The following is a 14,080-nucleotide window of genomic DNA, read 5'->3' as shown; positions in this document are numbered from 1 at the left end:
GTTAAAAAAGAACCTACTTAGCTAAAAGGAATACTCAACAGCTTTCACTCAGTGAAAACCGCGTCTTAATTAATCGTTCCAATAATTAGTAATCGAATTTAATCTATACCGTGGTTTTCTGGAGCTAATTGCATAACTCATCAACAGGCAACATTGCTGCTCGTGGCGCGAAAGATAGCACACACAAATTCAGGCTACTATGTTGCACTGCACATTTCAGTGATGCCCTCAAATAAGTTTAACGATCAAGACTAAAGATTCGCAACCTGTCATAAAATCGATTACTAAATATTGGGGCGATTAATCAACATGCGGTTTTCGTTGGGTGAAAGCTGTTGAGTATTCCTTCAAGCTATGTAGGTTTTCTTTTAACCTGCGATTGATGGGGAAGCGTCATTAACAGTATAATGAAAAAATAAATTTCCCCATACTAATTTGCATGCAAACTTGAAACGGCTTGTGCTAAATCAGTTTTAATCCAAATGAGCTCAAATTTTCAGAGGACTCTCAGAACATGGTAAAGAATCAGATGAGCACTGTGGAGCAAAATCGATTTTTTGAACCACTCTAATGCACAGTGGCTCCGCCATAGGTCATAAATCCAAAAACATGACTTTATCGAAATTCAACAAGTTATCCCTATACTGCTACTTTATGGTATACTATATAAGATGCAACCGTCATTTTTATAGAATTTGAGCTAATATGCTCTGTATAAGGCTTCGAATTTAATATAATCTAGTTAAATAAACTATACGTGAAAATGTTGGCATACCTTATGAAACTTATGTTTAACTATGTGGTTTAACCCTTGAATTCCCTCTTGAAATATCCTCTGAGTAAATATTTACACTCTAATCTGTCATCTACATGCTATTCCAGCTGGGACCGTCCGCAACCAGGCAAATGGTCAACGAAAAACTCTACTGTGTTTGATGAACGGATTCACAATTTTCTTCTGAATTTCATTATTATCATACACCAATAAAATATGTTTCCCCTTCAGTTCCCCTCCAGAAACATTCTCTGATTAAATATTTACACTATTATCTATCATCTAAAGGCTATTTCAGCTGTGACCATCTGCGACCAAGCAAATGCTAAACAAATAACTTTTTTATGTTTCTTCGACGGATAAATAATTTTCTTCTAAATTGTGTTATCTTCATCCTCCAAGAAAGTATGTTTTCCCTTCAAATCCCCTCTAGAAACATCCTGTGAGTAAATATTTACACTCTAATCAGTCATCTAAAGGCTATTTCAGCTGCGATCGTTTGCGACCAAGCAAAAGATAAACAAATAAATTTACCATGTTTATTCGAAGGAAACACAATTTTCTTCTAAATTTTGTTATCTTCATCCTTTACGAAAATTTGTTTACTCTTCAAATCCCCTCCAGAAATATCCTGTGAGTAAATATTTACACTCAATCTGACGTCTAAAGGCTATTTCAGCTGCGACCAAGCAAATAGTAAACAAATAGCTATACTGTGTTTCTTTGACGGAAACACAATTTTCTTATCTTCTGCATCCACTAAGAAAGTATGTTTCCCCTTCAAATCCCCTCCAAAAACATCCTCTGAGTAAATATTTACACTCCTATCTTTCATATAAAGGCTACTTCAGCTGCAACCGTCCATGAGAAAGCTGAGGGTAAACAAATAGCAAAATTATGTTTGTTTAACAGATATAATATTTTCTGCTCAATTTAATCATGTACCGCTTCCATTTCTTTTTGAATATTCCTTAAGTGTATTCATATTGCTGGCTGCTGCCTAAATGGCATTTTAGTTACCACAGTCTGCGACTGAGCTTGCAAATAAATAAACGATGGTAAAAAATTACCAAAATTGATGAACACGAGTATTATGTTTTCTTTATCATGGTCAACTTTATGAGACTGAAAAGTTTGTTTTCCCCGATTCCCATTCTCAGACATCTCTGAGAAGATATTTAAATTTTGAGCTGTCATTCAAGAGCTATCTGTGTGCAGATTATTAAATAGTATATCGTGGATTATGAATAATTTATGTGAAAACATATTATATTCAACTTTAAATTGATATATGAAACTTTGTCATATACTAAGATACGTAAAGGCTATACATTTGTTCCAAAAACGAACTGTTATAGGGTGCTCGGAGACTCATAGTATTAGATACCAGATGATATCTCGCTTAACTTTTCAAAAGGTCCTAAGTAACATTTTTTTCATGAATTAATTTGAGTACTGCAATCAAAAGCTTTCATGTTGTTCTGTTGATTGCGCTATTCAAATTAAATCATGAAAAAAATGTTACTTAGGACCTTTTGAAAAGTTAAGCGAGAATATATGTCTGTGCGTATGTGGGTGTATGTATGTGCGCGAAAAAAAACTCACTTATTTTTTAGGCACTTATACTTCTAGACCAACATTTAGAAAGGGCGTAACAACCAATATTGATTCCTTCTGATTCTTCGTCTACATATTTAGCTATATATGTGGACAGAGAGCCGTGCGGTAAGACGCGCGGCTATAAAGCAAGACCATGCTGAGGGTGGCTGGGTTCGATTCCCGGTGCCGGTCTAGACAATTTTCGGATTGGAAATTGTCTCGACTTCCCTGGGCATAAAAGTATCATCGTGTTAGCCTCATGATATACAAATGCAAAAATGGTAACCTAGCTTAGAAACCTCGCAGTTAATAACTGTGGAAGTGCTTAATGAACACTAAGCTGTGAGGCGGCTCTGTCCCAGTGTGGGGATGTAATGCCAATAAGAAGAAGATGTGGACAGAGAATCAGAAGGAATATATTTTGGCTGTTACGCCAAATGTTGATGCCGAAATGTTGCATATCATTTTGTTTTCTAATAAAAATTGGCTAAATCGCACAATGGGTCTAAAATACTATTTTCTCATACGCACTAGAAAGACATTAACACCGCTAGGTGGATTAATCAGGTTTATTTTCGTTTACTACTTTCGAAATAACAAGCATCTTCCCACCCACGCATCTTCCTCAAGAATATAAATTGAACGTTGTTCGTTGGATTTTTGCATATAATACTGAAATCGGCTCCGTAAATTATGATAATGACTGAGCCTACCAAATAATTGAAAAATAGGCTGTTTAACCCGAAAAATACTAAAAGTACACCATTTTACCGAATAATTTCCGTAATTTATATTTATTACCGCCCTTCTATGGTAATGGAACCACTGTGCAATGGGTCCATCCTACGCCACCGCCACACTTTTTCTCTTTATGGAAGTCATGTTTTTGGTTTTGTCATTTGTTGTCTCTAAATAACAAATAACTTATTATGCTCTAATGCATTAGGCGCAACGGAGTCAAAACCATCATTCTTTGTTTTACAAATTTGGAGCTTGATGCTTAAATAAGGATTAGATAATTAAGACAAGACTATGACAAGGCAGTTTCATTTTAACTCACAAAATTACGCATAATGTTCCTCATTTGGAACAATCTTTCAATAAACAAAATAAAATAATGATCTCGTCAAAATTTATCGATTTATTTCGTTAGTCAATTCTTTGGCTAATTTCAGGTGTACCGTAGAAGAATATTCATAAAGATATGTACATACGTATTATACATATTATACGTAAATACGTATTTTTATATACTTCAAACTACTTTTGTAAACAACAGCTTTTCACGTCACTGGTGGACTAATTTGAGCCCACCCACGCTATTCAACACCACTGATGGATGTAGCGAATCTTCTTCTTTCATTTAATGGCGCTGGATTATTGGCACAAATAAGTCCACCAGTGACGTGAGAAGCTCTTGTTTACAAAAGCAGTTTCACCCTTGAAATGTTGGTCCCGAAATTACATTTAATAAATTTGTGTATAGATACACAAAAAAATAACATATGTTTTTTGGAAATTGAGCTTCTGTTTTACAAGAAGTTTAATTTTGGTGATTTTGTGCCTTGAAAAATATTCACAGGGACTTATCCTGATTTGCTTGGCATTTATCAACTTGCTCTCATCGAGGAATAATGTCCCACTATTTTCTACTGGGCAGTTCTTAGTCACTATACCAGGATTCTTACAATAGTTACAATCCAAACGTTCTATTCTATAGGACTCGCTAATGCGTTCAGTATCTATATTTAAAATTAATAGGGAGAATCTGCCTTTTGCGCTAGAATTCCGCTGGTCTTATTTTTTAAAGCTACATCTTCTGTATCTATTCTACCAACTTCCCTAATTTTGTTTCCATGATGCCGCCGTTGGGGGTAACACATGGTCCAATGGGGGTGCGAATGGGTCACTGTTTCAACTACATGGAATGCTTGTAGAATAGATTTATTGTACCCGAGGACAGGAAAAGTGAATTATAAGAGACCTTTTTGAACGATTTTGGTATCCGTACCCCAGACTGTAGGTGAAGGCGCTGATCGATTTTCACTCCTCAGACCTATTGTCACCCCCGACAATGGCACCCCATATTGAAATGCCTGTATTCCAAATCTAGTATAAATTTTTCTGCCTCCAATATGTATTCAAATGTATTCATTTTCAAGTTATGCGACATTACCGCTGAACGATAAACCGATAAACCGTTATCCGAAAAAAATAACCAACCAGAAATGTTTTGGTAGTCGGCCCCAACAACCTTAAGGTCAACTTACTACTCAGCTGCGGAAGGCCCATTCTCCTTTGATTGATTCAAGTTTAGATTGATTTTCATTTACCTTTTTTTCTGCATTGCACATTAATTCCATTTCCGCCCTATTCGTGAAATGATTCTATTATTTTCGAGTTTGACAGGACCATTCGGACCAAAATTTCGGGGTACGGTGACATTGTACTACATATGTCGAACTTTCTTCTGGAAGGAAATTTTCATTCATCCCGTGGATTCACATAGGTGTCTTTGGTTATGGAACCACCCCACATATTTTTGGCCCTTCATACAGGAGTCTGATGAAATAATGAAATACATACAATAGTATAATCATGATCAAATCGTTTGTCAGATATGGCCAGTGCTATCGGCAGGTGCCTTGCTACAATAGATGGTAGTATCATCATCAGTGACATTGTACTACATATGTCAAGTTGCTCCCGTGTTGCATAACTGCTGAAAAAACTACTTTCTTGTCTCCATATATAAAAATGAATTTGCATTTCCTTTGTGGCAATGGACGGCAACTCACGAACGGATGGAGCAATTTGCAAAATTTTCTCCCTAATCGATTTGTCTTGAGTTCAGCTGTGTTTTTGTTGAAAAGACAAAAAAAAATTCTACCCGGAAAGTTGAAAAATTGTGAAAATGCAAAGTTTTCATGAGTTCTGGAAGGAAGCCAAAACACTCGAATTGTAATCGATCTAGAGTGTGACGCTGCAATAAAATAAAGGTTTGACAATTTGGTCGAAAAAAACAATCCAAGCGAGGTCGGGAAGGTTCGACTAGTAATCAAGTAAAAAGTAAAAACTAGTAAAAAGTTAACCCTGTAGCCACGCCCTTTTGGTAAGTGTTACAGTTACACAATATTTGTACTAATCATCATCGTCTTCTTCTTCTTTATTGGCATTAAATCCCACCAATGGGACATTGCCGCCTCGCAGCTTAGTGTTCAATAAGCACTTCCACAGTTATTAGCTGCGAGGTTTCTAAGCCAAGTTACTATTTCTGAATTCGTATATCATGAGGCTAACACGATGATACTTTCATGCCCAGGGAAGTCGGAACAATTTTCAATCCAAAAATTGTCTATATCGGCACCGGGAATCGAACCCAGCCACCCTCAGCAATGTCTTGCTTTGTAGCCGCATATTTTACCGCACGGCGCTACTCATACCGATCAACAAAGAGGCGGGACTAGTGGCAGCCAATCTTGAAATGTTCTCTCAAGATTCCACAATCAACAACACGTTTGATCAAGATATGTCTCAGATACTTAACCGTACTCATATTTTAACCAACAAAACAATAATACTTTGGTTAACACCATAATAAACTACAATGCGTATTGTGTTACAATAATATCCTTACGTTGTCCAACGTCTACCTTGCGGTCGTGTCTTGTACACAACACTTCTGATTTTTTCAGTAAGGAAGCGAATCCAGCGTTGTACTTCCTTACTGTGCTTTAACAAGGACTTTCAATCTTGATTCACCACCACGATCTGGTCGCAGAGGGTCACCAAAGCCTGTTTAAAGTCCCCGTTGTAAATGCTGTGGTCCAGGAAGAAGATGATCAAATTCGTGATGTCTTTTATAATCTTCATCTTCTGGCCACTCCTTTCTATTTGGTTTGTCATCACTGTTTAGATGACTTTGGTTAGAGGAACCCCGTCCACCTTCATTTGACCCACCATGGATCTCCATATCGCTTACCTTTGGCGGCCTTTCAGGTGGCGTGGTAAGAAAACTTCGTCCATCGAAAGAATCTCGCTTATCGTTAGCCGCTCTTTCCTCACAACTGATTGTGATATATTATTGAAAATAATCCACACAAAACGGCGTTGGAATTACTGCATCGGCGTTGTTCAAAGTGTCAGTCTTGATTTTCCTCACACGGTAAGTATATGTAGTCCAACTATTTTTATTATTGTCTATTTATTTTGAACTGAATGATCTTGTCGTGTTTTAAGGACCATCAAAAATTTCTAGTGTGTACAATTGCGAAAAGTCGCGATTGATTCTAAATCATTTTACAATTAACAACATAAGAAAGAAAGAAAAATACTAAGGGATGCGTATTTTATCATTTCATTGTGCTAAGTTTGACGGCAGAGATATTTAAACAGACGAAGTAATCAAAATCTGAAGTACCTACTAGTTATGTTATAGGGCAATACGTTTGCGTCACTATCATTGCCATACGTACTCCAACATCCTTTGAATCCAGCAAATGTAATTCATATATTTGAATCATCATCTAGTCTCAGATTTTCTGCAATTGATGATAGACTACCACCTTGAAACGGAGTCGGTGACGTCGGTAGAGTTATATCATCTGAAATGAGAAAAGAAAAAAAAACAGCAAAATGTAAGACCAAAATAAAGTAAATTTGAAACGAGGATAAGCTACCAGCAAACACAACCGAAATAAACTCAGTAAGTTCGGACCTCCGACCCGGAATGGAACCGGTGCGGGTTTGGATGTGACACCAGTCGAAAAATGCAAACTGCGTCCGTCCGAGATTGAGCATCGCAATCTCACTGTCGTTGTCGTCGTCGTCAGCCAGACCGAACGGGCCAACTACCGAGCAGAGAGATGACCAAGATGGAGAAAAGTGTCCATCCGAGGACGGATCCTCATGATTATGGATGGAATAATTTTTCTGGCAATGCGCTTTTTTTGCGCTCCTAAAGGCGAACTTTGTAGTTTCTGCTTTTCTCCAGCTGGGTCTGACCTGTTTGACGAGTGAAAAGCGTGGTGACAAAAGGGCAAGCGACTGAAGGGGGGCCGGGGGAGGAAATGTAAAAAGACTGTAAAAACTAGTTCCCATGTTTTCCTGGGCTGCGAGTAGCTGCACAGAAGCTCCTAAAGTGAAAGGTAGGGAACGAGCCAGTACCAAATGGGATTAGAAGAAGACTTTTTGTGTTATTCTTTGCGAGGATGTGTAATGAGATATATACGCCCTTTTGATGAATCCCAGTTGTATTAGTTTAGCTTTCAACCTGATTAATTTTATCCTTTTAGTCTAATGTTGCACAGTTTGTAGATTGGAGCGGAAACTGAGAAGATTAGATTTTTTCATAGTCCATCCTTTAATTCAAAATGCCGCATTCATGCATGCTATATTTTTTGGTTTGTTAATATTAAAAACCGATAAAAATCAACAAACCAAAAATATAAAATTTTCGGTGACCAAAAGCCCACCAAATATAGATACATGTTGTTTAAATTTCTTGCAGTGATTTGATTAAAGAGAAATGTTAGTGGAAGCTTTGATCTAACAAGATTTTTTTATCCTCAAATGGTGTGGCATTTCTGGTCGAAATAAGTTTCAATTATGTTTATTACTTTTCAAGATTTGTAAGAAGCACTGTTTTTAAACGATGAAAAGATTAAACTAAAATTGAACAAAAATTCAGATGGAGCAAATTTACGATTAAGGGCAGTAACAGCTCCAAACAGATTCTATTAGCCTCCACACAGCAGCCACAAGCGCAACCACAGCGATTCCGCCCAATGACGGAGCCAATTGGGAGTTATTACGGCGATGAAATGCAATTTCAATTGCACAACTTTCCCATCCAAAAGGAGCCAAACGACGACGGGCCGAAGAAATCTGAAAAATGAGCCCTCGTCGCGATAAGAAAAGTTTACCTTCGAACCGGAATCCAAAAGTTCGTAAAGAGGATTAGATGAACATGGACTGGTGGATGGGAAGGGTGCGGTGCGCGGATTGGATAGCTAATTTAAAGTTTTGATCGAAAATATTACCGCCTCACATCTGGAGAGGCTTTGGAGAAGATTGTTTGGGCTTATATCAATCAGCGAAAGATTAGGAGATGTGCATATTCATGGTCAAATTTTATTAGATTTTATTATATCACATGATTTTATCACAAATTCTGAATTAACTTTTCATAATCGGCTCACCAATTTGGTTCTATAGATCAAAGAAAATGGAAGAAAGGTTAGTTGGGCATTTAATTCATAAAGACGCAAGGGATTTTAGAAATAATTGCTATATCAGTATAAATCGTTTGGTAGAACGGGAAATACAGAAATTTTAAGGAGTATAGAGTCGAGTTAGGGAATGAATCTTCCAATCATTGTTCAGAAATAGGTGGGTTGTTTTAACTTCTATCTCCCTAAACATATATTCATCTAGTCGCGAAAGAAACAAATACAACACAATCTGACATGCATGCTTATCGCTAAAAAACAAATGTCAGAAATAAATCAATTTTATTTTTTTGCTTTGTATTTTTAAGGGATGGCCAATGGCCATAGCGTTATGAGATGAGTCCAGGAGCAATAACCCTAGTTAATTTGAAATGATTTGTACTCATGATTTCATGATTCGAAGAATAAGCCTTTAGGAAACACGTCTGCTTGCAGTGCGTCATGAACACAATTATAATGAAAAGAAAATTAAGAGCCAGTTCGCGAGAAGCGCGAATCCCTTTCCAAGGGACGTTGTAACGATGTGGGCTACGAAATGGTGAGTTGACATCCGGGAAGGAGCGCCTAACATAGCTCTGGTCCTCACAAGTTCCTATACTCACGCTTCCATGGGTCTTCCGATGACAATTGACCGTCAGCTAAGGGTTGCGTACTTAGCAAGTAGTGTAGCTTGGGCACTGTTGTCCTTCTAACATCAGCTAGAGTGAGAGGGTGCGTACTGGGGGTCTGCCTAGGATGTTGTGGGGTTCGACAGTGGGCTCTGTTGAACTTCTATAAAAAGCTGCATGTGTCCCCAAGCAGGCCATATCAAAGCGACCGTGTGCCGCTCAAAGCGCACTAGCCTAGTGGTGGAACTTTAAACAAATGTGACCCGACTGATCGAGCGTCTGTTCATCAAGAAGGTGCGGCTCCAACAGCGTCTGTTCTGGCATCCAGTGGCTAAGTATGAAATGCTATTCCCCGGAAGCTACACCTAAAATGGCAGCCCCATCCCGGTGAATAGGGAACCTAGGGCCAACAGCCTACTGTTCCCGAAACATCAATTTGTTCGAGAATCCGATAATTAAAGAATACGGACTGATTTTATTGCAACAACTCTTAGCGCGGAACAACGGACACGAATAGGAACAGGGAACGTTTTAACCGTAGCCCAGTAGGGTAACCCGAGCAACACACTTGTTATAGAGAAGTTTCTGTGACTCATTTGCGACCAAATTGAGGCATATAAGAATTGCTGCAACCAAATCTGCCAGAACTGTGCTACTAAGGAAAAATTGGAACAACTTGCCAATGGGGCACGCCGCATGAAGCTTGAGATCCTGGAACTGAGAAAAGTCTGTTGGCAAACCTTTGGAAACATAGAACGCCGTCGGGACAAGTTCTGCCATACTCTGGTTAACGAGGTGAACACGCTCCCGAGCATCGCGGATTTGGCTTCCTACTAAGCGCTCAGGCACACTCTGAGCCTATGAAGTGGGAACCTATAAGTGAAAGGATAATCGTTGCCAGATTCAGAATACGGGTCCGAAACTTTACTATAATCCAATGTTATGCGCCAACCGATGCTGCCGATCTGCAAGACAAAGAGAACTTCTACAGTCAACTCAATGCCATCGTAGATAGTATTCAGAAGGGTGATATCAAGATCTGTTTGGGCGACTTCAATGCAAAGATCGGATCCGACAACTCGAACCATGAGCGCATTATGGGACGCCATGGTCTTGGAGAAATGAGCGAAAACGGAGAGCTGTTCGCAGAATTTTGTGGTAATAACGACATGGTGATCGGAGGATCGCTCTTCCCTCATCAACCGGCTCACAAGGTCACGTGGGTCTCCTGTGACGGCTTTACAGAAAATCAAATCGCCCACATCTGCATCAGCCGAAAATGGAAACGGAGCCTTTTTGATGTACGGAATAAACGTAGTGCCGATATCGCGTCTGACAATCACCTCCTCATCGGCGAAATACGCCTGTTCATTGCGCGGATTCGCTGGCAGGAGGAGAGAGTTGGACGACGGTTCAACACACGTCGACTGGAAGATGCCACGGTGAAACGGTCCTTCGTTGAAGAACTGCAGACGCGTGCTGCAGATATTCCGGAAGGTGGCAGCGTGGAAGACCAATGAACCGCCTTCATCGCCACCAGCGAGAACAATCAGGGTGAACTGCGCACCTAGAGAAAACAATGGATCACCGATGAGACCTGGAGGAAGATAGAGGAGCAAAGAAAAGCCAAAGCCAAAGAGCGATCAAAAACCAGAGGAGCCAAAGTCTTTGCCCGTCAACGATACTCGGCTCTTGAGAAGGAAGTAAAACGCTCATGTCGACGGGACAAGCGAGCGAGGGCAGACTCTCTGGCCGACGAAGGAGAGAGAGCCACAGCAACAAGGAAAATTCGCCTCCTCTACGATATCTCACGAAGCTTAAGCGGGGCGAAGATGAATGCAACGATGCCTGTGAAAGATGCGAATGATCAGTTATTGACCGACCCAACTGACCAGCTGAAACGCTGGTTCGAGCACTTCGAACAACTTTTTCAAGTGCCAGCCAGGCCATCACCACCTCGGCATGATCTGCCTACACATTTAGATTAAATCGCCGAATTCGGTAAAATTTTACCGAAATCTTAACAGCAGAACTGTTCGGTAAATAATTTTACTGATTTTCGGTTATTTTGACAGTTGAACAATGAAAAAAATAACAAAAAATCTGTAAAATAATTACCAAACAGATGTGCTGTTGAGATTTCGGTAAAATTTACCGAATACTGTAAAATGAGTTATGATGACGTTGCACTCCTCGCTTAACGGCGCTCTGATATGCAGAGTAAGCTCAACGACCTTGCCGAGCGCTCCTCTTAGTAATCAACGTCAACAAAACCAAATCGTTGGATGTAAACACGGTGACCCCGTCTAGTTTCACAGTAGCCGGGCAACCAGTGGAGAATGTTGAAAGCTTCTAATATCTTGGTAGCCAAATGGCGTCAGACGGCGGTACCAAGATCGACAGGCGCACGGATCAAGAAAGCAAGGGCTGCCTTTGCGAGTTTAAGAAATATCTGGAAAAACAGGCAGATAAGTGAAGGCACCAAAATACGAATTTTCAACTCAAGCGTGAAATCTGTGCTGTTATACGCTAGCGAAACATGGTGTGTATCAGTGGAGAACACTCAACAGCTGCAGGTGTTCATCAACAGATGCATGCGGTACATAATTCGGGCCTGGTGTTCTCACAATTGGATCTCAAACAACGAGCTCCATCGTCGTTGTCACCAGAGGCCGATAGCAACGGAAATTCGGGATCGGAAGTGAGGCTGGGTCGGCCACACTGGTGGACACATGCAGCTTTTTATCGAACCCTACCACATCGTAGGCAGACCGCACAGGACGCAACCTCTCACTCAATTGTCATCGGAAGACCCGTGGAAGCGTAAGTATTGAAACTTGTGAGCACCAGAGCTATGTTAGGCGCTCCTTCCTGGATGTCAACTCTCCATTTCGTAGCCCGTATAGATCTAAGCATATAACCGTCAGCCTTACTGACCTTCCCGGCTTATAAGTGAGATGGCTTAAGCGCCACTCCCGAGGGAGACCATCCACCAATATTTGGGTTGCCCGACCGTTGAGACCTTTCAGGGGAAGAAGGCTCAGTTTTTAAATTTGGTCCGGGAAGTAAGATGGCTGACTGAAACTGTCCACAAAAAGAAACGCTACTAATGCGGTTTATGAGTATAATTATCTAGAACAAGATTATAATTATCGGCCAGCGATGAATTATATAAAGGGTGTTATCATCACCGGCAAGTATCCTGAATTCCCAATCGAACCGACCCGTGTCCGACTAAAAGTTGCCCGGTTGGTTTCGGAGCCAACCTCCCCAGTAAAACAATTTCTACAACAAAAACTACAACCGGGACACGTGTGACAAGAAAACACTCAACTCATTTCACTTAATTGGAACCAACATTTATTGCGTGGATCTATTTGTCCGCTTCCTCATCTCTTATACTGTACAACGGAAATGTTTCGACATCACATACGCAACAAACGAGCTTTTATCCGAACAATTTTGAGCTTTATTTCTACTTTCTATCCTTCTACATCAGTGTTCATTTCTCTTCGCTCTTCTCTTTCTATTCTCTCTCAACCTTTCCCATGCTATGGTCCCTGTCTACCTATCGTGTGTGTGCTTTGGCTAGGTGTGCATTCTAATGACGTGCTATCGAATCTCTCGTTCGCCTCGGCGAACGCAATGGGTTTTCGATTCACGGAATTTCAATTCACGGTCTTATAAAAACGGCCGTGCACGCCACGCAACGGAAACTGTGTTGCGGCGTGAATTAAATAGTCATGCGCATGAACATAATATAGGGGTACTCACGACCTTTGCTTGGTGACGATGATGACGCCGCCGGATGAACGGAAAGGGGGTGGCGGTGAACTCGCTGCTGCGCTCTCGTTCGACGACGAAGCTCTGTTGCCGCCGGGGGTAGGCGGATTGCCTTTCTGCTGCTGGTTGGCGGTCGGTTCACTCGAACATCGGAATAGCTCGATTTGCGCGCGACGCGACACGTGCGTCGAGGTTTCCCTAGTCGTCACTAGGGGAACGGAAATGCGATTGCGCTTGCTGATTCGTCCTGCCTAGGGAGCGTAGAAGAACGGAAGCGTCCCTCTTCCGGCGTGCCCCGGGAGAACTTCTGAGCCTGATGGTGGGGTCAGAAATGGCCACTGGGAGTTCGATTGTGGTGCCACGGACGGATTAACGGCTTGGCAAGAAACCTTTAGAATAATTTAATGCACGTTCTACGTGTTAATTTAACATCACATTTAGCACAAATAAGCACGAATTACCTTTAATTGCACGAAGCCACACACGATAACACACCGCCTTTTCACAATAGCACACACGATTCTACAAACTAGGGAAAGGAATTTAAACAGGTATTAATTAAGCTCTACTAACTGACTATTCTTCATGTCACCTTTGAAAAGACACCACGGCGCGAGAACTTTGGGCCACTCCTGCCTCTTCCACGGATCAGTTCGAAGTGAACTTGATCAACTTGGGAATCCTCAGATTAACCGCCAAATTGTAAATTGCATCACCGGACATCACGAAGTTAATTTCGTGATTCCGAAAATTACTCGCGCTCTAAATAATCATATTCGCGCATGTTTGCATCTCTTTCCACGAACAGCTTCAATCATCCATCTCGCTGTTCGGCCCCAAAATCTTGGGTGGAAAGAAAACGCCAAAGGTCATTGCAACCTGAAAGGATTCTCAACGGGTCGATGCACGCGGGCGATAGCATGTGCTACAAGCCACCCGGCAGATTTGATCCATTTTACGGCCGCTCACAACGTCAGTAGGAACTCACACAATTAATTTTGTTTTGCGCTTCTTGAGAGTGCCGCTCATGAACAGAATGAACGCTAATGTAGTGAATTTTGAATTTGTGCTCTAGGCTGGTTCAA

The 14,080-nt window shown here is 40.8% G+C and overlaps 1 protein-coding gene and 1 long non-coding RNA gene across 6 annotated transcripts in view; both read right to left on the bottom strand.

The window, feature by feature from the left end:
* Nucleotides 1–6,546: 6,546 nt before the first annotated feature.
* Nucleotides 6,547–14,080, bottom strand: part of LOC134211461 (uncharacterized) — a 161,467-nt gene continuing 153,933 nt past the window's right edge. For all 5 annotated transcript variants that reach the window (XM_062688332.1, XM_062688331.1, XM_062688334.1 and 2 more), the window contains exon 11: nucleotides 6,547–6,978. In XM_062688332.1, coding sequence (XP_062544316.1) covers nucleotides 6,881–6,978 — 98 coding nt within the window. In that variant the 3' untranslated portion in view covers nucleotides 6,547–6,880. The remainder of the gene's footprint in view (nucleotides 6,979–14,080) is intronic.
* On the bottom strand, nucleotides 12,972–13,682 carry LOC134215703 (uncharacterized). Its single transcript, XR_009980279.1, has 3 exons — nucleotides 13,588–13,682; nucleotides 13,457–13,524; nucleotides 12,972–13,384 (listed from the first exon to the last, which is right to left on the bottom strand). It is a non-coding gene; the product is annotated as an uncharacterized LOC134215703 (long non-coding RNA).

This window comes from Armigeres subalbatus, chromosome 2 (genome assembly GCF_024139115.2).
Source record: "Armigeres subalbatus isolate Guangzhou_Male chromosome 2, GZ_Asu_2, whole genome shotgun sequence".
Classification (NCBI taxonomy): domain Eukaryota; kingdom Metazoa; phylum Arthropoda; class Insecta; order Diptera; family Culicidae; genus Armigeres; species Armigeres subalbatus.
The sequence above is the reverse complement of the archived record's forward strand: the minus strand, read 5'-3'. Positions and strand labels throughout refer to the sequence as shown.